At 36.1% G+C, this 23,424-nt stretch overlaps 1 protein-coding gene across 5 annotated transcripts in view; it reads right to left on the reverse strand.

Moving 5' to 3' along the window:
• Positions 1 to 504: 504 nt before the first annotated feature.
• ASB3 (ankyrin repeat and SOCS box containing 3) overlaps positions 505 to 23,424 on the reverse strand; it is a 108,598-nt gene continuing 85,678 nt past the window's right edge. For 4 of the 5 annotated variants that reach the window (XM_055329164.1, XM_055329162.1, XM_055329166.1 and 1 more), the window contains 3 exons: positions 22,911 to 23,168; positions 17,425 to 17,558; positions 505 to 5,675 (listed from right to left, as the gene is read on the reverse strand). In XM_055329164.1, the coding sequence (XP_055185139.1) occupies positions 5,470 to 5,675; positions 17,425 to 17,558; positions 22,911 to 23,168 (598 nt within the window). In that variant the 3' untranslated portion in view covers positions 505 to 5,469. The remainder of the gene's footprint in view (positions 5,676 to 17,424; positions 17,559 to 22,910; positions 23,169 to 23,424) is intronic. The other variant, XM_055329167.1, reaches the window with a different exon arrangement.

Genomic DNA, 23,424 nt, shown 5'->3' on the forward strand with positions numbered 1-23,424 from the left:
CCAAATAATTACAAAGCAAGATGAAGACCATAAGAATTTGAATGTTTTCTGTAAAACAAAGTAAATACTTTTAAGTGTCAAAATGGAAATATAGAGTACACATTGCTAATTAATGCATCTAATTATGGAACTACTCCAGCTTGGAATTGATATATTTGGCACATACTTTTTGATCCAATATTCTGTAATAAGCTCAGAAGTATTATGCCTTCTTTTTAATTGTTTGATTCAAATCATAGTCATATTTAGTCACCAGATGGACTTTCTTCTTCACCTATTCCATCATGTTAGAAAAAGAGTGTAAATTAGCACCTTATAATGACTCATAATAGACTTTTATCATCCACATAGGAAAGCAGTGAAGAGAAGGTTATGCTAACCATTTGATAGTAAAAGAGACATAAACAGATGCTACTCACAAGTCTCAGCGCGCCAATGGCAATTACCACCTGTTCTGCTTCATCTATTAGTGCTATGCATGAGAAAGAAACCAAGAGACAGGAAAACCATACAGACACAAGTCTTTACTGCAACAATCGTATTTTAAATTTCTTCATTAAAAATAGATAGCATACATAGTTATAGTAGAGTTCATGAAAAAGATAAGCAACTACACACTATCTGGATTGAAACCAGATGACTAATGCAGGTTTACAATGGTCTCTCTTCCACTCTCCTCTCCAAGTAGCTGAGAGGGATTATTTGCTTTATGCAGATGTGCTAGGAAAATAATCAACCCAGAAATTTCTCATTATTTCTCACTCTTACCAATTCATAATTTGTGATAACTCATGGCTTGAGCTTGGCCACAGGTATCATTAACATGACAAACAAAAGGCTTGATCAGGTACAAAACTGTAACAGTGGCTTGATTTTATCTATGGGAAGAAAAAAACATCCTCAACCATGTGTACAGATTTTTTAAAAGCCTGAGAGAAAGAAAATATTCTAATATATAGGTTAACGTTAATATTGGGTCCAGATGATAAGACTATGGCTCTATCTCCCTTCTTCCCTCTTCTTTCTAGTTTTAAAATATCTTTTTCTTTTAAAGTGAAACAACTAAATGTGCTACTATTGTTATTACTGCGTAAGAATTTTTTTTTAAGATCTTTACTAGCTTGGGGAGAGGGTAACAGATGTCCTTTTATTTAAAATTTAAATGTCTAAAAAAATTTAAAAAAATTTAAATGTCTTATCACTAAAACAACTGCAGAAAATAGACTTAAAATCGACACCCCAAGTATGTTTCCAAGTATATGTTTCCATAAAAAATATAATTCAGACTGGCCTCTCAGTATAAATTACTGACATGTGGTCGCAAATAAAAACTTTATTTTTCAGGACACCTGGGTGGCTCAGTTTGGTTATGCATCCAACTCTTGGTTTCAGCTTAGGTCATGATCTCAGGGTTGTGAAATCAAGCCCCACATCCCACGTCAGGCTCTGCGTTCAATGAGGAGTCTGCTGGAGATTCTCTCTCCCTCTCCCTCTCCCTCTGCCCCTCCCCATGCTCATACTCTCTCTCAAATAAATACATCTTAAAAATTACATTTTTCCACCAAAATTTCACAAAAATATGAAGCATCATTAGTTCCCTCTCATTAAAACCACAGGTTTTTATCGACTCCAACAAAAAAGGTTACTTACTACGAAGTACTGTATTTCAATGGCTACCTGTAATTTAATAATAACAAATACAAATGAGGATAGATTAATTTAGCCTCAGAGAAAAACAAAGAGAAAGCAAAACAGGAAATCATAATAGTTACACAGAAGAATATTCACTAAATGTTACACAGAATTAATACACAGAATGAATTTTCACTAAATGTTTTGTAAAAAATGGAAAAGGGTAAAGAGAAGAAAAAAGGTGTTTATAAAACTATCATGATAGTCTCTACACCTTCAAACATGGGCCCAGACTTATTACTCCTAGAGAGAATGTTTAAGTGTAGACACAGAGATCCAACAATTGCTCTAAATAAAATATCATACTCCTTTTGTGATGCAGGTATACCCACTCTTAATTATCTTTCAGCTAACTACCCTAGGTCACATAGAATCATGAGTAAGCTCTCTTCTACATATTAGTCTTGATACTCAGTTATATGTGACTGGCTGCCTGATATAAGAGAGGAGGAAAGTGCTCTAGGAAAAGAAATTCAGGGGAATTAATAGTACACATGGTACTATTATTATGTCTCAGCTCACAGGAAAAGCTCTAGAAATTCCTTTAGCTTCGAGAAACTCTAAGTTGAATATTTGGATGAAGCCAGTGGGCAGAGTCTACATTTGCTTTATACAAAGGATGAACTCCTGAAATTGGAAGACAGCAGTGTACAGTTTTACTGGTTATTCTCCTAAATTGTTAGACCTAAAACACTTGATCATAGGGAGCCTGGGTGGCTTAGTTGATTAAGCATCTGCCTTTGGGGTCAGGTTGTGGTCCCCCGGTCCTGGAATGATGTCCCATATCAGGCTCCCTGCTCAGTGGGGAGCTTGCTTTTCCCTCTTCTCCTGCCCTTCCCCTCTGCTTGTGCTCTCTCTCAAAACACTTTAAAATAATAATAATAAAAAATAAAACAATTGGCTCATAAAACTGAAAATGGCCACATCACTAGCAACTTCACTAGCAACTTAAAATCTTTCCACAATAGCACTAAGGCACCTGCTAATAAAAATTGCAGAGCTCCTTCTCAAACAAATATTTCTATGACTAATGAATATAATCAGGGGAATATATACCTCTAAGAATACAGAGGAGTATAAAAGTGAAAGGCAAACTTTTAGATGGATTTTCTCAACTTCTTTCTATATCCCATGCTCATGGAACTACCAAGTTTACTATTTCAGGGAAGACATGGATATTTACATTTGTACTAGTTATTATTCAAGATACATTTTTGAGGAGCAAGAAAATTATAAATTTTAGGGAGTAATCAGTCAAAAATATTAATGTTTTCAAGCTATACCTAACACTTGAAAATCTATAAAACATAACAATTTTCACGTAGGTTTACAGGTAGACGTAGGTGGAAAGAACAGATTTATTAAAGTAGAGGTACCCACTGGTCATGTGATATAAATATGACACTCTGGCTGTCTATTAAGGATTATCACTGACATAGGTGGATGGTCATGGAACACAAGAGGAGTGTAACTCATCTCTGGGAACTAGGGCCATCAAGAAAGGTACATATCAAGACACTTGCTACTTGGCAAAAAAGGAGAGTTAGAAATAAACAATGTTCAGGTTACCACTGTTCCATCAAATGATCACAAAAAAATATCCTATGACAGGAAGGACCAACAGGAAATAAAGGATAACACAGGATCTGGGTAGGGATGTGTGCATGTGAAATCTTGACAACTGTTACTAAAACTGATCTGTGTCTTGCTCTAGTAATGAGTACCACAAAGTTCTTCAGGAAGCTCACTGTGACTTTAAAATGAGAGTATTAAAAACAACAGCACAAATATTTTTAAAATAATAATAAAAAATAAAAATGGAGAGTATTAAAGCACCATTAGGCATATAGGTAGGGTTTATGGTTCACAATAACCAGAGGCATCATTTTGATCAGAAGTTTTAACTGTAACTCACTACCCATAGATACTTTCAGATTTCTCACTGAATCCTTGCTGTAAGTCATAAATGCCAATAAATATTTTATTATAAAGCAGTCTAAAAGAAATATATGTGGTACACAGCAAATAAAGTTATTTATGTCTTAAATATGGCTTTTAAATGTCTCTGAAATACCCATTTTCAGATTCTTAAGAACAAGAGCTCAATGATGTTATGGATAGTTTAATTTTTATTATACATTGAACATGAACAAAAACACATGAGAAGACTCACCGTCAAATGTAAACATTCTATGTGTATTTGGCCCTAATGATAAACCAGTTTATGTTAAAAATTGGAGACCTAGGATTTGGAAAAATAAAGATTAAAACAACACTTAGAAATTACTACATAGTATATATATTCTTGGAATTTCTTTATTAAGTACCAGAATTTCCAACTGGTGTTCCATATTTACACTTATTTCTGCTGTATACCCACATTCAAACTCTATCTCCACTCACAGGCAGCAACTATAGCTCTAATCTGGACCAAGTTCAGTCTCTGGACCTTAACAATGCTTCCATCATTTGGTCTGTCTTCATCACTGCTGTTATCAAATAACAAAGGCCTAGTAGGGATAGACCTGGCTGACACTCCCATCTATTTCAAACCACAGGATCCCATTAGGACAGAAGCCTTGCCCACCTGTGGACCCAATTCCTAACTGTCTATCATAATAGTAACGCTTTCATCAACTTTAAGGCTGGTCCCCAACAACATCTTACCATAGCTCAGCTGATCCAGTGTTTAGTCCTCTCTGGCCATAGATTCATATTGAGCAACTGTAAAACCAATGAGGTGGTGTTTCATTAACTTAGGATTCTGAGGTCTATTCTTTATTTCATAGGACCAAGGACTACTTGATAACCTATCTAGATAATCAAAAGGAAGAATAGTATAATATTAATATAATATTATATAATATTAATATAACTGGCAATCTGCTTCTTATGATCAAAGCTCAGATTTGGACGCTGAATGGAGCTCGAATGTTTTATTTGATACTAAGTGACAGAAATATATAGCTTTCTTTCTTTAAAGATGGTTGCCACAGAAATGTCCCTGTGTCCTGATCAGTATTCTAAATGTGGTAAAATGCTCCTTTATTTCAATACAGACCTAATTATTTTCAACTGAGCTTATTTTTGAGTTTAAGTCTGTTCTTGTTTTTGCAGAAATGGGAGTTTCTTTTAGCCAAAGAGAGTACCAAGGAATTGGGGGGGAGGGGGGGAAGAAACCAACAACAGCAAAATTATTCATTTTCTATTTTCTTTAAAAAAAAAAAAAAAAGTTCTCCCCTGAGTTTATCTGTGAAAAGCCACTGAGTAGAAATTCTTCATAAAACTGACTGAATTAAGAAATGAGAATGGAATGTAAAATACTTTTTATAAACATAAAAGATGGTCAACTTCAGATAAAATAATAGTAACAGTAATAGATTCAACCCCACTGTGTGTACACTTCCAGGGAAGTTTTATACATTTCATTCTAAGCTCCTAGCCCTAGGCAAACACTGAATCATAGGCGGAAATATGCCATGGTTAGCACTAGAAGCAGCATTGCAGTTCATTAACAGAATAAAGCAGAAAATGGTTAGGTAAATGAATCTACAACATAAAAATGCACTGGTGATGAATCTGCAACAGAATAACATAAGTGAAGTTTACAGTATTTTTTTTATCAGAAAGCCCAATTGTAAACATTTGCATTAAACTACTGCCCCCCCACCCAAAACCTAAGCAACAAAAATCATCTTTTATGACTATAAAATCATGAAGAATTTGTATTGCATGGCTCTTCGTTTTGGTGGTTTTCAGAGTAAAACATGAGCTGCATTAAGTAGCTTCACTGATTTCTCCATCTTGAATAACTGCCAATTCTGGAACTTCATTCATCCTCAGAACCTCTGCATAGAGCAAATAATTATGGAGGCTTCTAGGAAGTGGCAACTGACAGATAAAACTGTCAGATCGTAGGTGTTCTGGTTTTAGACTGGACCGAATTTCCAAACGACAAAGGTGGGCAAGGGACGGAACAGAGGCTGGAGAAACAAAAAAAGGAAAGATGAATTTTTTTTTTAATATTCTTTTTTAAAACTTTCCAATTCTTTGTGGTAAAAGAGAAAGCATATGTCACTTAGATTACTTTTAAAAGGTTTGTTAGGTGGGGATGACCACAACAAATTTTATTTATTCCTTTTTTTTTTAAGATTTTATTTATTTATTCATGAAAGACACACACACACACACACACACAGAGAGAGAGGCAGAGACACAGGCAGAGGGAGAAGCAGGCCCCATGCAGGGAGCCCGACATAGGACTCGATCCCGGAACTCCAGGATCAGGACCCGGGCTGAAGGCCACGCTAAAAACCGCTGAGCCACTCGGGCTGCCCCTATTCCTTTTATTCTTCTTACAGCCTTTACCTGGTTCCTCTCTCTCTCTCTCTCTCTCTCTCTCTCTCTCTCTCTCCCTCTCGTCACACATTGAAAGTATTCAGGGCCACATAAAACTAAATTTTCATATTCTTTTTTTTTTAATTTTTATTTATTTATGATAGGCACACAGTGAGAGAGAGAGAGAGAGAGAGGCAGAGACACAGGCAGAGGGAGAAGCAGGCTCCATGCACCGGGAGCCCGACGTGGGATTCGATCCCGGGTCTCCAGGATTGCGCCCTGGGCCAAAGGCAGGCGCTAAACCGCTGCGCCACCCAGGGATCCCTAAATTTTCATATTCTAAAGATGCAGCAATACCAGTTGGTACTTAAGAAATGGATGAAATAATTTTAGAAATGATAGAAACTTACAGCAGCAAATACTATATCCCTCTTACTCTGTTTCATTGCAAATAGTCTCTAGACCAACCACATTAGGTGCATGAGTAATTTACATAAGTTTCCTGTTTTTATCTATGACTCAGAATGAAAATTTAAAACTGATAGAAAAGGAGCACTACTGAGTACCTACTGTGCCACATGCCCATACATTTCACATACATTATCTTTTTATCTTCATTAACCCTATGAGGTATGTATTATCATGTTCATATAGAGGTAAGAAAACAGGTTTAAGGAGGTTTAAGTACATGGTAGCGTCAGGATTCAAACTCAAGTGCATATGACACGAAAGCATGCATATACACTTAAAACTACAGCTGCCAAAAGCTAATTGCTAATTAAAAGACAATACAGATGTACTTTATTAAGAATCATAAGCTATTATTTCATTTTCTAAGATGAGAAGTATTAACAAAAGAAGCTGATGTCCACAGAAACTGAGAGTACTAAAAACAACTATTGGTTTTATGTGAATCAAATCTAGTCTTTTTATTAGTCTAAGAAATCTAACATTTGTGTTTAAGCATACTGGCTTAAGTTTAGTTTAGTAAGAGTGTGGGGAACTCCTCAAACCACAGTTTTTCAAAATGACAAATAAGAAAAGCAAAGGAGTTCTAGGATTTTTTTTTTCTTTTCTTTTCTTTTTTTTTTTTTAGTTCTAGGATTTTGTACATAAACCTGAATCTAAGAAAACCTGAGAATTTTCTCAAACCATGATTCATGGACTCCCCATTATAAATATTAAGACTGTAGCATCTACAATACATAAAACATTTATTTGCAGTGTTTCCATATCTATATCTTGTTTAAATTTTACCCTATCCTGCAAACTTAAAGAATTATTTTCTCACTTCTAAGATACACAGGTAGGGGGAGCAACACAGAGATAAGCAAGAATGCATAGAAGAAGCTTGCCCAAACTACAAACGCCCACAGTTTCCCAAATGAGTAAGTGGGTTCAACTTCAATGAGTAGGTTACTATGTTGAACTATTACGTAATAAAGAAGCCTTCTTACCCAGTGAGACCAGGAACAATAATTGGTCCTAATGTCACTGGGTATGCAGAAATGTCATAAAAGCTTTAGAAACAAGTATAGCTGATTCTTAGTAAGCACACAACTCAGCTGGTAGGAACACAAGTATGTCAGCATACTAGAAAGTATCCTATCAGCTGCAAACACTAAGCACACCACAGCATGGTCAGATGGGATTGACAGAGGAAGTGACAAAATTGGAGTGGGTGAGTTACACTGAGGTTGGTTAAAAGAATTTTTACTTATATTCAGTTGCAGTTTGTGCATCTTGTTCAGTTGAAATCTCTTCATTCTGCTTTCTTGTTAACAGATAATTAGTACACACTCAGAAGGAAGATAAAGGATGGCTGTACAACCCGGAAGAGAGAGGCCCACTTGAGGTGAAAGGATTCCTAATGCCTCTCCAGCATCTCTGACTTGCCAGATGACACTGACTTACAAACTCCTCTGGCTGAGGAGGAGAGCTCCTCTGGCTGCCCCACAGCCTCCTGCAGTGCCAACAAGCTTTTCCAGGCCATCTGACTATATATATACAGTCATCTTGTGGTTAAGCCACACTTGCTATGAAAAGTTTAAGTAACTTGCCCATGTTGACACTGTACATCAACAATAAAGCTGATTTTAGATCTAAACAATTTAACTCAAAGTCCAGGATTCCTTCAAGTGTGAAAAGCCCCAAATAATTCTCTAACATCTTCTAAGCCACTGGAACCATTCTAAGTTTCAGAAGATCTTTCCATTTCATAATACCCCCCAAAAAGGAGTATAGTTACTTGTTGACATTGGTTACAATTTTAATTGTGCCATTTTGGTTTTTCTCCTGTGAGCACAATAGATCAATGGCATCATGAACAGTTAGAGGGAAGAACTATATTCACTTGAACTGAAGGGAGTCTTTCATTTATAGATTATTAACATAGACAATAATATACCCCTCAGTGCCATCTTAGTTTAATATGCCAGTGAATACTAGCATTATAAAGTTTATAATCATATATGATCATAAAGTTCCCTTTATGGAACTTTATGATCATATATGCAGTATTTTAAAGCTCACAAAATTCCTATGAAAGTTTCAGTGATGCATAGTATTTCCAGATGTGTTGCCACGAGGCTGAAAGATCAAGCCATGACTTGAATTTATAATATGAAATAGCCCAGAAGTTGTATGTATATAAAAACGTACTTAATGAAAACCTGTTAAAACCAGATTTTAATCTGTTAAATATATCTCTGTCTCCTTGGGATTATGGCACTGATTGGTAGCCTAGAAAATGTCTGAAATCGTGCTATAATTTAAAGTCACTTTTCTGACCCTATCATATTCAATTTAGCATGTTAAACCTAGCTTATCTATAGACCTATTAGCAGACAAGCAACCTTTAACTTTTCATTCCTATACGGAATTCTTCAGTTTTGTTCATTTTATTTTATGTACTGACAGAGCAATCAAAATAGAAGGCTACATGTTACATGAAGTTTCATTAAGATGAAAAATGATAAAACTAAACCCTACAATTCTTAATTCATTATGCTCATTAATGCCAACTTTCCTATAGCACTGAACTAGATCATACAGACCCACTATCTATGTTTTCCACAACCAATCATCTCTAGCCTGCCCTCATGCCAATATTCAAATGATCCATCTGCCTAGACCATATTTTGATGGTTCTTCTGCATGGCTTTCCATATCATATATATTCATTTGACTTCTGGGGTATCTAGTACAATTTATATTTCTAACATTAATATATTGTCTTTCTGGTTGTCCTTTGTTCCCAATCTTTCTTAATTTATTAGTACAGTCTCTCTCTCTCTCTCTTACTGATTACAGCCAAAACCTCTAAACAATATACAGAAAGCAATTTCCTGAGGGTTCTGAAAAATAAATGAAAGATTAGGGCAGGAAATCAAAGCATGGAGAATGACCAGTAGAACAACAATAAACAGAATGAAAGGAAAGAGCACCATAGGGTAAAAAAAATCTGTGTGGAGTTGAGAAGCCACTATTAACAAGTTGTATGACCTTGGACAAGTCATTTAAGTACTTTGACCTTGAGTTCTTCCTCTCTAACATGGGCTTAATGCCTTATCTATCTATATAAAATGGACATGAGGGCAGCCCTGGTGGCTCAGCAGTTTAGCCAGAACAATCAAAATAGATTTGATTTTTTTTTTCTTTTTTTAAAAGTTTTTTTTTTTTTATAAATTAATTTTTATTGGTGTTCAATTTACCAACATACAGAATAACACCCAGTGCTCATCCCGTCAAGTGTACCCCTCAGTGATTTGATTTTTAAATCTTCAAAGTGAAATAGGAGGTCTTTGGGGCACTCTCTCTCTCTGAGGGCCTAGTTCTCCAACTACAAACTTACCTCGAATCACTCCATCTTCATCTCTCTTCTTCTCAAAGAAATGGCCTATTTGAGGCTAATCCCATCTCTTCTGGCTTTGTGGATTACATAATCATTTTTATCTAACCAAATCTTTAATGTTGTTTTTACAAACTGAGATCCCTTAATCTGTAAAATATGTTCAAGCCTCTCTGCCATGACTTTGCATCATTCCCTTTGGCCATTGTACTAAAAGAACTATGCTCACTTTATTTCTTCATTCATTTTGCCTAATACACAGCTGACATGTAATTAAAGAATCCACTCACCAGGGAATTAATGGATATAAACAGCAAGATTTGTAAAAGTCCACCCATAGAAATACATGATAGCTTCTCTTCACTGAAGACTTCTGCCTATGGTCCATATTTGGAACTAACTAAAATTACAGATTGAGTGATTAAAAGTTCTCAAATGAATAAGGTATCAAGAGCTAAAGCTTCTATTCTAATTGCCTTTCTACCTTAAAATAGATATTTTGCATCTAGAAAATTTTTTTTTGTTTTAATTGGGACATCCCTGTCCCCAGGGTCTACCTGCACACAAGTCCAATGCAGTACATATCTAGGAGTAGTAAGATGGTCTTTCAAATAATATTGGTGATCTGATATTTAGGATGTTTTTAAAAATTCTGTTTTAATTGCTCTAGGGCAATATTTTCTCCTCTCTTAGCTTACCAAGAGACTACTGACAACATCGAAACAGTTTTAATGGCAAAATGTTTCAGCAACTATGGCTACAACCCATTAGTATCTAGTTTAGTTAAGAATTTCCCCACCACACACACAGCCACATGGATTAGTAAGAAGCTATGTGAAGCTACACTTGGATTCTAAGAGGCTGTGTGAAGCTAAAATTATATATGGGCAGATGGAATCTTGTTAAAATTTTAAGTTAAACTATAAATTTCTCATAAAAAAAACAAAACTAAGTCTGGCTCTTAAATCTAACAATAACGGCAGGCTATAGGACACTGTTAATCGAGGCATGATTCTGCTAGTTATGAAGGCCAATAATAGGGCTGGAATCTTGGAGGTCAAGTTTCTATGAACAGAAGATCACATGTTTAATTTTTCAAGATGAAAGGCAATTACTGTTGGGGTTCTTGGTGATAATGCCTCAAACCAGAGGAAATGCCTCTAGAGTTAAAAACCACTGTGAATAGTGGCTTCTGAGTCTCACCAAATATTGAGCTATGATTCTATGAGCACAGCTCCTGTGACTAGACACAATACACCATTTTTCCTGTAGTTTCGAAAGGGCAATTCTGTACTCCATATACGTTCCTGATTCCTACCAAATTTAGAGACCTTTCAATTTACTGAACATCTTATCAGAAAAATGCAAGTTGGGGTTTTGCAAGTAAGTATATAAAATAAGCAGCAGGTGAGTTTTAGTTAACTATTCCACCACACAGCATTTGTATAAATACTCATTACCAAGTACACTACCACATGATTTGTAGCTTTTATTGACTTTTTCTTGGGCAGGGACTCAAATAAGACTTAGTTATGGTAAACTGGGTTACACGCTATGTTGTACTGTGATAGCATATGAATCCTAAAACCAGTATCTTAACACAACAAAGATTTATTTCTTTCTCAAGCAAAATCCTCCTGGGGCCAGGTGATGCTCCAGCGTAGGTGCCGGAAATGACAAATAAGTATTTCAGGTTACTTCCACCTTGTATCACTACCATCTCCAATGTGGCTTTCACATTTCCTCAGCAAGAGAAGTGAGAGCATAGAGAGCTCACCCAATGACCTTTGACCACTTATACCATTCACTGGATAATCGAGTCTGGAAAATTCAGTCTTCCTGTGTTTCAAGGAAGAGGAAAATGAATCAGAACTCTGTTAACTGAAATCTGTCTCTGCCACAATGACAAAATCTGTTGTAAAAATTATGTGAGGCAGGTTCTATTATTATTACCCCTTCTTTTAATTGAAGAAACCAGAGATATAAGTAACTTCTCTATAGTTAGAAAGTAGTGGAGATGTGTCTATTTAATTCCAGAGCTCAAATCTTTAACCATTTTACTTGGCCTTACGTCCATGCAAAACCTGAACCATATCACTACCATAAGAGTCACAGTAGCAGAGGAGTAAACTCCCCATTAGCCTGAAATGTGTTGTGCCACACCTCCCATCTTTTTAACAAACAACTTAATGATATAGAAGATACATCCTGAGGGGCATCTGGCTGGCTCAGTTGTAGTGCAGAGTCAGGAGTTCAAGCTCCATGTTGGGTGTACAGACAACTAAAAGTAAATAAATAAGTAAACTTAAAAAAAAAAAAGATACATCTTAAAAGATGTATCTTTAAGATACGAGATTCACCTTTTGCACAAGATACATATTCTTGCTATAGATAACAGAAAAATGTTCTTTTAAAACTGGATACATTTTATTACACCTTAAACTAGAAATGGCTTCAGTAGACAGCTGGAATGCTAGTTAATTATTACCATAAAGGTATACTTCGAACTTAACCAATGTTATATGCCAATTATATCTCAATAAAGCTGGGGGGAAAATTATTACCAGAAAGGATTATATAGATCAACTACTGCTAAAAAAAAATTGCTTCTGGTGGTTATTCTTCAATTTTTTTTTAATTTTTATTTATTTTTTATGATAGTCACACAGAGAGAGAGAGAAAGAGGCAGAGGCATAGGCAGAGGGAGAAGCAGGCTCCATGCACCGGGAGCCCGACGTGGGATTCGATCCGGGGTCTTCAGAATCGTGCCCTGGGCCAAAGGCAGGCACCAAACCGCTGCGCCACCCAGGGATCCCTATTCTTCAATTTTTTAACTGTAAATATAACAATCTCTTAAAATAAGATGCTACAGATAGTCAGCTTGGTATACTTATTGTAGTGGTTTATCATGAAGAGTACATGAGGAAGGAGCACTGCTCCAAACTACGAGCACTGCTCAAAATTTCAAAGGAAACTCTGGTTATGGACACTTGCTCAGCCTACCATATTTAGCAAAGAGTCCTCATAATGTTCTTTGGGTTTCACAAATAGAACACTTAACCTATCACAAATCAACCTTTATTTTCCATTTTTGTTTTGCTTTTACTTTGAAGCTCAACTATCTCTTAAAAATATGTTCTCAACTCAACCTGCAATACAAAATAGCTGTACTCTGATACTTCTTAGGCAGCATAATTTCTGATTCATTACTAACTACTACTATTAAAAATTGAGTTGAGAAGTGCCTGGCTGGTTCATTCAGTCAGAAGAGCCTGTGACTCTTGATCTTGGGGTCATGAGTTCAAGCCCCATACAGGGTGTAGAGACTAAATAAATAACATTTTTTTAAGAAATTGAGTTGGAAGATAGAATATTTAGAGAGAACTGAACAAGTACATATAGGTCATCCACTCCTCCATATATTATAAATCCAGGCCTGGTCAAGTCAGAGCAACAGACATCTCAATACCTAGATGATAATGTACTGATCTCTTAAGAACTACTGTTACCGAATTATAGTTTGGTACAATAGCAAGAGCCCACATTGAAAACTGGTAAAGTCAAGTCCCAAGAAACCATGGCTGTCAAGATATTGTCTAGATAATATCCAAGAGTATCTATACCTCTGAACAATAAGTTTGTTTTATATTATGAACTCTGTAACCTAGTGTCAATGACTAGAGAGTATAGTCAGAGCCAAACATATAGCCTGTCCAGAGACAAGTTTCAGATTACCATGCTACATGCTTTCCCTGACTTCATTTTATATCCATCTCCACCTTCACTTTTCATTTTTCTTTTGCTTCCACTTTTAACTTCTGTTTTACTATTTTGTGATAATCTACATGTATAAACGACTTTAAATCCTTTTTAGAACAAAGCAGAAGAACACTGAAATGAATAAAGAGAGTTTCCTGGAGACCTTTTAGATCCTTTGTAGAATCTAGATTCATGTAATACTTTGGATAAAATTGTACATATTTGATCATTAAAGGGGGGGATGAACTAAAGCCAAGAGCTTTTATCCCTAAGAATTTAATTACTTAGACTTACTTTATCTTGGACAGCTGACCGGGCATTGGCGAATTTTTTAAGTCTACTACTATATGGTTAAAATGATGTTTCTAAGAGGTATATATATAAGACACATGATTTTAAAAAATTGTCATTAAAGCTGCAAACATTCAGTAAATTTTACCTGATGCAAAACAACTTTTTGAAGACAAATCTGACTTCATTATTAAAAGATGAGCAGCAAGGGACTAGCTGTCTTTTTTACTTATAAACTACCAAAGCAAGCTACTATTTCCTTATGGCAGAAAAAGGTAAGGAAATGAGAATTTCGACCATACATAGCATCTCCAAGTCTTGAAAAGGAACTTAAAAAAAAAAATGGAGAAAATTCTTTCCTTGGAATAGACACTGGTATACCTAAGGAGCTACACATCTAAAATTATCTTGGGGCTTGCTAATAGTTGTAGAATGCAAGAAGCATCTTTTCCAAAAAAATTAAAGAAATATATTGACAAAGTAGTTTCTACTCCTATGATACGTTATTGGAGAAAGTAGATAAAAGCAAGACTGTCATATATTTGAGAGGTAGTCAAAGAGTTGTTCTTTTGGGCTCACTCTCATTGGTGTTAAACCTTGGCCATGCTTCTGCTCATCAGAAATCCTGCAGCTCGAGATTCAAATAAAGATAACCAATATACAGAAACAGAGTGTCAGGGTGCCTGGGTGGCTTAGTTGGTTAAGTGTTCGACTCAGTCTCAGCTAAGGTCTTGATCTCAGGGCTGTGAGTTCAAGCCCCATGTTGGGGTCCATTCTGGGCATGGAGCCTACTTGAAAAAAAAAAAAAAAAGAAATGGAGTGTCCTGAAAACTGAAGAAAAAAAGGAAAGCTGGGTGTATCGAGAGAGAGCCTTAAACTACAAAAAGGAAGAAATGCATAATCTTATTGGAAATTCAGACAACTAAGCAGATGCGCCTATCTTTTCCTCAGCCTTACTTAAAATCCAACATTGTAATGGCTCCCATTGTCTTTTGATTCCAGAAGAGGAATCAATTAAGTATATCTTGAAAGATCAATATAACTAGGAGGAAGAAAGCAAGCTTTTCCTAAGCAGTTTGCAATTAGAACAGAGTTAAAAGGCTTTCCATGGGGCAGCCCTGGTGGCCCAGCAGTGGCCCAGCGGTTTAGCGTAGCCTTCAGCCCAGGGCGTGATCCTGGAGACCTGGGATCGAGTCTCAGGTCATGCTCCCTGCATGGAGCCTGCTTCTCCCTCACCCTGTGTCTCTGCCTCTCTCTCTCTCTCTCTCTCTCTCTCTCTCTCTCTCTCTGTGTCTCTCATGAATGAATAAATAAAATGTTTAAAAAAAAAAAGGCTTTCCATGATATGAATTAATAGCCCTTCCTAAAACCAGACAACCCAAGAGATGATGTAGATCAGAGTTCCTCAAATTCAGCACTACTGACACTTAAGGCCAGAAAATTCTTTGTCATGGTGGGCTGTCCTGCACATTGTGGCATGTTTACCAGCATCCATTGCCTCTACCCTCTAAATGGCAAAAGCCCCCTTACCAGTTGTGATAACCAAAAAATACTGGCAACCATTGTCAAATATCAGGGGCAAAATCACTCCTGTTGAGCATCATTGCTATTAATAAAACAAGTAACAAAGAGCTGCCAAGAATAACTCACACTCTGGGTCAATAACACTCCCAAAACCATTCTACTTCCCGAACCAGGATACAGAAGGAACAGCAGGAATAGTAGGAAAAAATGACAAGTTCAAATTTTGGGTATATCAAAATATGGGATACCAAATGGAGATGTACAAAAGGCAGTTGGGTATATGGGAATGGAACCAAGAAAAGAGGTCTTGGCTGGAGAAACAGGCCAGAAAAGCATTAGCTGCATTAGCACCTCTGAGAAAGACTTTTGCAAACCTGGAGCCAAAATAAAATCCTCTTAAGAGATGATGATTATTATCCTATACAAATTCTACCTAGTACCTAATTAAATAAGAAGCCCTTGATGGATTTAGTCTACGGCAGGGTAATGTACTCATGTACAATTTTTACCTTCATCTGGACAAACCTGCCATATGTTAAAGTCTTCAGAGTAAATAGTCACATATCTTTACTAATTGATACACTGCAATAATTTTCCCATTTGGCATATGCTCCCTCATCTGACTTTTGTTCCCAAATTCATTGTCCTATAGTCTATTTTGAATAGATACTTGTTCTCTACTACTTCAGATACATAATTAGTAAAAGAAGATGCAATTCTCAACATTAAGAATTAAATGCTAGGAGGATCCTTGGGTGGCTCAGCAGTTTAGCGCCTGCCTTCAGCCCAGAGTGTGATCCTGGAGTCCCAGGATCGAGTTCCACATTGGGCTTCCTGCATGAGCCTGCTTCTCCCTCTGCCTGTGTCTCTGCCTCTCTCTCTGTGTCTCTCATGAATAAATAAATAAAATCTTTAAAAAAATAATAATAATTAAATGCTAGTGAGTTTTCCAACATTATTAAAGAAATTATATATGAAAAGACTCAGGCTCCAAACAGATTACTTTTTTTCTTCAATAGAAAACTCTCTAAGAGTCTGAATACACCTCAGTTCAAGAGCATATTTTCCTGAATGTCTGTTTTTTGATTGAGAAAATTTACTTAAATGTAATTTTCCAAGAAATTACAAGACACATTTCTACATATGCATAAGTTCACTTGTTAAAAACCTATTCAACATGTTTTATGAAGAGCTACATTTCATGCAAAAATAGCAGTGAAGAAATAATTTTCCTAACTTACTACATATAATCTGGTTAACAAAATATAGTTAAAGTAAAATAAATCTGAATAAGTGAATAGGAATACTTTGCAGTATATTATGTTTAGTTTAAACTGGTTTCCTTGTATAAAATCTTCTATTGTATCCTTTTTTTTAAACTAGCTTAAAAAATTTTAGTGAGAGTAAGTTGAGAATTTGTTTTAAAACAGTCATTTAAAGTATCAATCAATTCACAGAATTTTCACCAAGCTCACCTTGATAGTTACACCAACACACTGACATGCATTCAGTAAGAACAGGTATAAATAAAAGATGGTAATACTTTCTTTTAGAGTTGATAAATTATTAAGGAGAGAACACAAATCCACACACACTCCTAAAAGGAAAATTAAGTTTAGCATTTTTCTGATCACAAACTAAATATTTACTAACAACATTATTAGGACTCACTTTTGTTTACATAATCCTTACTAGAAATAAAATTATACCATTAAATAAAAATACCAGTAAATAATTGTTTTTCATTATACATTCCTTAGACTAAACTTAACAAACCTGATATGATTTTTGTTGAAGAAAATCACTGTGATCCCCCACCACCACTACCACAGCCCTTTCTTTCCCCACATAAAGAAAATGCAAATAATGCCCAATTTAATATACATTCTCCAATGATTCTGATCACTGAAAATTATAGCTAGAGAAGAAGAAAAAAGTAGTGAAACGTGTTTAAAATTGTACTTTCTTACCAATATGTTGCTGCAGAGCCCAAGAAGAGCTTGAGGCACGAGCGGAGAGCATCTTTTCAATAGTTGGAGGAAGCCTCCTCCAATTGGTAAACTCCAAAGTGAAGATAAGGGTATCATCACTGACTGAGTCAATCCTGTATTGGCAAGATGGTAACACATTGTTAAACACAAAAGGGTTCATCCTGAAAACAAACACCACATAACTATTCTTACAACATTGCAGTATAGAAGGAAGAGCGAAAACTGGGGCATAGAAAATATCTGTGTAACTGGAGGCAAGTTGAATGTATATGAATAATCATCTACAGGTTCCTACAAAAAAATGAATTGATTCTGTGTACAGCTGTGCAGTAGATGATCAGAGAATCTCTACTCTTGCAGAGGACAGGAACTTTCCCTCTCATTCCTCAGCAACAGTGCTAAGAAAAATAGATTCAGCACCAGTGTCATCAGTGGATTTGCCATTATTTTCTCCCACTTGAACCATCCTGCTGAACCTAGACTGGTCATCTTCACAGACACACAATTTATCAGCCCCAAAGGATAAAGGCCAAACACCCAAAGTTACCCCTAAATTTAGCATATGGGGAGAGATGGCTTGTTTCTGTCCAATTCCCAGGGATGTACAATTGTGCCATTATAGGAACCTTCCCCACTATAGACTCAGTTCTAAAAGATGTACCAGAATAAGTTTTGACTTTAAGTACTAAATGTGTTCAAGACAAACAGTTCTCCCTCTATTTTTTCAAAATAATATCAAATTTTCCTACCAATCTAGCCAAAAGAGACTCCCCCAAATTTTATAAGCCCTTGAACCCTACTGGACAGGGCATTGGTCTAAGAAAAGTTCTGGTTCTTAATAGTACCTCTACTACTTACAGACATGTTGCCTAAATTCTTTAAGCCCTAGATCAAGGTCTCGAAAATGAGAATAATATTTAACTTGCCTATTTCAGGGGACTATTTGTGAAAATAATATGAAACAATATAGTAAACATACTCTTAAAACAAAAACGTTACACAAATATTTGATATTACTAGAACTGGGTCTGAAATCTTCAGTATTGTATTTTTGATTGGGCTTAAAACATCGTACACATGAAGTTAAAGGGAACTCTAAAACCTAACAAGATTACCCATCTTAAAGGGAACTCCAAATCCTAAAAAGATTACCCATCTTGTACTCAACTAGATATTCCCCTACCGTATATCACATTGTTTGAAGAAAAATAGAATAGGGCCTCTGGTAATTATTTCAGAAATTCTTTCAAAGGCTGTTTGGAAGACATTACTGGTAAGGACTAAAGAAAGGGGTAAAGAAAATAGAAAGCAAGGAAAGAAATTGAGTAATACTCTCAACTTGTCATCTCAAAGATAACTCACTTCTTGTAATTCAGAGTCAAACTATCCTAGAAATGACTGATTAAAGAGGATGAAAATTATTTCTCAAATACTTAATTCTCCAATATGCAAACATATATAAGAAAGTGCTTTAAATATATAGCATAAAAGCTTTTGGTAAACATTTTACCTCTTGGGAAGCTCTCAGTGAAATCACAACTTATCAGGAAATCCTGAGAATAAATAAAATGATAAAATATACTCAAAGGCAAACAATCTCTTTGCCTTCCTAGCACCCCACACCAAAGGTTACTTAATTCTGGCTCCTTATTCTTTTTTAATGGTTTCATTTTTCTGCGTAAGTGTGCTTTAAGTCTCACTGTGACCAAACACAAAGTCATTTTTATGCAGTTATCTAAACACACATATGAGAAATAAATCTGCTTATACAGCTTTAGTTAATATAATGGTGAGTTATTCTACCCATGCTGATAATGCCACTAAAAATGTATTGTTACTGTACTACATTGACCATTACATTGTACAAAGTAGTTGTACAATCATAAACGAGTGACAGTTAATCAACTAAATGCACAGATGACATTTACTTTCTATTATTCACCTAATACGTTTAGGCAGGGGTGGGGGGGCATACCTAGTCCTGCATTTAAAAGTTGAAAAATATTTCAACTCTGTAGATTATATTGTGACAGGCAATTATTCAGCCAGATACATTTTTTAAAACTGTTTAAGGTGAGGAATACTAGGAAGACATTTATAATTTACATGACAAAGATTAAGCAACAGACTTAAACATGTGATATAAATAAGATACAACCAAAATCCATTTTAACAACATATCGGAATTTTTATGGGAGAATTTTTCTTGTAACAGCTCTTTGAATGTAAATTTGATCAAAGAAAGTAAAACATTTATCATATTCAGCGTAAACACTAGCTTTATCCATTCAATAAAAGATCAGTGAACAAAACTTTGACCACGTTAAGCATTTTCATTGCTAAAGTGAAATTTTCCATTGTATTTTTCTAATGAATACAAAGTGACTAAAGTTATTGCTTTGGAGTAAAATATATGCAACTGGCATTCTCAGTTGAGATAGTTGAATGTTTTACAATTTACTTCAAAATAATTTGTAGTTTACTGGTTCTCAACTCTTTTCTGTCCTAACACACTCAATGAATACTGCACACAGAAATATAACAATAGCAATGAGGGGGGCACTTGGCAGAATGAGCACTGGGTGTTACACTATATGCTGACAAATTGAACTCCAAAAAAAAATAAATAAAAAAAGAGAAATATAACAATAAATATAACACAAAATTTCTTTTTTTTCTTTTAGAGAGAAAGAGAGCACCACCTGGGGGGGACAGTGTGGATGGCAGAGGGAGAGGGAGAGAGGGGATCTTAAGCAGGCTCCACACCTAGCACAGAGTCCCCAGAGTCCAAAGCGGGATTCCAACTCACGACCCTGAGATCATGGCCCTGAGATAATGAACTGAGCCTACATCAAGAGTAGAGAACTTAACCAACTAGGCCACCCTGATACCCCATATAATAGACAAATTCTTAAACAGACTATTTACATGGAGAGAGGGAGAGTCCTGTATCAGGACTGGGGATGGAAGAGTATATTTTACAAAGCCTTCCAGTAGAATAAAGCTAAATAATTTCCTCTCCTTCCAGCAGTCCACGTGGTAGGCTGAGGAGGAAAGGAAAAGAGACAAGGTATAATTTTTTTCCCTGCACAGGTTCTTCCTAATTTAGGAATAGGAAGGAGCAAGAAAAGTTGGCACATATCCAGCCCCCCAAGGATAAGCAAGGGAGTAAGGTAGCTGAAATTAGGTGATGTTAACTACAGTATCCATGTGGACACATAGGACTAAGGCAGTACAGCACAGGAGTTAGACAGACTTGAATCACACTACAGGTCAGCCTAGGTTCAAACCTAAGCTCTACTACTAACTAGCTGTGTGAGCTTGAGCAAGTATGTTAAACACTCTGGGCTTCAATTACCTTCTCTCTAAAATAAGGTTAACAGTATCTTTTTTTTAAAAAAACATTTTATATATTTATTCATGAGAGACAGAGAGAGAGACACAGACACAGGCAGAGGGAGAAGCAGGCTCCATGCATGGAGCCCGATGCGGGACTCAATCCTGGGTCCCCAGGATCACACCCTGGGCCAAAGGCTGTGCTAAACCGCTGAGCCACCCGGGGTGCCCAGGATAACAGTATCTAATGTATTTTATATTAAAGAGTTAATACAGTAACAAACTTAAAATAGGGCCTACTGTGTCAGGCAGTATCCTAAGTGCTGGTTAAAGAAAGAAATAAACCAGAAACCAGAAGCAAGTGTGAAGGCTAAAAGTAATGAACCAGTAACAGAGTCCAGTTAGTAGCTTCAGTGAGGAACACAAAGAGTATTGCTGAGAAGAGAGTATGTGCCCTGAGGACAAGCACCAAGCTGGGTGACAGAGAAACAGGGACACACTGTCAGGACTGTCCACCCCACATGCTGGCCTGGATTTATAGCAGCAGTTGGGGAGTAAATCCTAGAATGGTGAGTGGCAACTGACACAACCATAAAATTCACTAAGCTAATAGTTAAGGGTATTTACATAACTTTATTACCTACATATGGCAGTCTTTAGCAAGTATTTCTATCTCAGTGGTGTGTGTGTGCGCATATGCACCCACATGCACATGTAAAGGGGTTTAAGACAAATAAGCATATACAAATAACTTTTAAAGATCAGTGACTCCTCAATGAACTGTCAATAATCTTTATATTTCATTCAATTATCTAAAAAATACAATGGATTTCTACGAACTCTTATTGAAAAGATTTAGAGAGAATTGCAACAATGAGTATCTGACAACTACGTATTAATCAGCTAGTGGGAAAAGGAGTAAATACAATCAAGTACTCAATCTGTTGTAAGGTACAAACAAAAAGTAAAATGGGAATCAGAATAGGTTTCCAAACTTTGCTTTTATTTTTATGTTCCTCAAACAACCTACCAGAAAGCTGTTTTTCCTTACAAATGACATATCATAATTCAATATCATAAGGGATGATATCCCTAAGATATATTCAATATCATAAGGGATGATAACCCTAAGAATAAAAACTCTGCTTAGTAAAAATTCCTGAATTCCATATATTGGCAGGTGTAATAAAAAGGTGAGATAGTGGGATCCTGCCAAATACAGACCTGCTCATCATATGAAGATAGAGAAGCCACCAAATGAAAGATGGAGTCCTCAGAAATGCAAACTAAACATACCAGTAGAGAACACTCATGTTGCCTGCATGAACCCCAAAGAGGACTTCTTTTCTATTGAAAAACTCAAGTAACAAGATATCAAAACACTTTTTTGCTGAAATGCAAAATCTAGTATTTGACTAAACATTATTTTAGTGAATGGTAGTGTTTGAGGCACAAAAATGAAGCCATCTAGATGTTTCATTTTTTTTTAATAAAATACCCAAGGGTCCTCTATTTTCCTGGAGACTTTTATTCTATTTTCTCATTTGACTTGAATTATCAGGTTAGCAGAGCTTTTTCACTGCTACAATATGTTCTCAGTCCCATCTAGACACTTAAAACTTCTGCAAAAGCTGGAGGCTGGCAGAAACAGTATCCTCTCCCTACCCAAGAAAAATCCTGACTCAACTTTCAAATATCATCAGCTACTTCAGAAATCAGTATTTATAATGGAAGACCAAGTTCAAATAGACAAGATGCTACAGGACAAGAGTATTCACTCTAGTAGACTAAGGGACAACAGAAATCTCCAAAACAGCTAAAACCATTTTGTCATAGGCATTTTTAAGAGCATGAGAGATGAATTAGAAAAAATAGCCCTCTCCAAATAATCCATCCTTTTCTACTCCCTTCCAGTCAACTTGCAGCTTTTTTTAGGACTCTTATATTCAATCTCACTATCAGCAGACCCCAATTTCTTCACCCCAACCTAGCCATCATGCCAAAACACACACACACACACACACACACACACACACGCCAACAACATGGGGATCTTAAGACACTGGGGAAAATGGAAGGCAGTATATTTACCCAAAAAGGAAAAGTTTCGCTATGGTAGGATTTCTTACCATGAAGGGCATAGCAGATTCAGTGGGTCAAATCCAGCAAGCAGGAGAGATGGTAGCCATTCCTTGTATTTTTTCTGTGCTTTAATTGCATGACTTATAAATTCAGAAATATGGTTCCATGGTGTCAATGGGCAACCTTTCTTCAAAAAGTAGCGGAACACTGAAAACTTCTCATACTTTAAGCAGTATGCCAAATGAAATTCATTTAGTTGGGCTCCATATTTCAAAAGAATATTCACAATCCCAAAAAATTCGCAGCTCCACCACACACACACACAAAAAAAAAAAAAAAAAGAAGAAGAGAGAAGTTAGACTTTTGCATAAAATAATTCTTACCAAGAGTTACTAGCACTTACAGCTGGAAAATAAATGGCAGATGGAATAGCAGAATGCTGTGATGTGTGTCACAGAGGAAGACCTTCCTCTAAGGTCCTTCTAGTTGGACTTAGAATGAAACTGACACGAGAAAGATTAACAAGAAAAAATCAAATTTAACAGGCATAGGTTTGGAGAA

Source organism: Nyctereutes procyonoides, unplaced genomic scaffold (genome assembly GCF_905146905.1).
Source record: "Nyctereutes procyonoides isolate TBG_1078 unplaced genomic scaffold, NYPRO_anot_genome, whole genome shotgun sequence".
Lineage (NCBI taxonomy): Eukaryota > Metazoa > Chordata > Mammalia > Carnivora > Canidae > Nyctereutes > Nyctereutes procyonoides.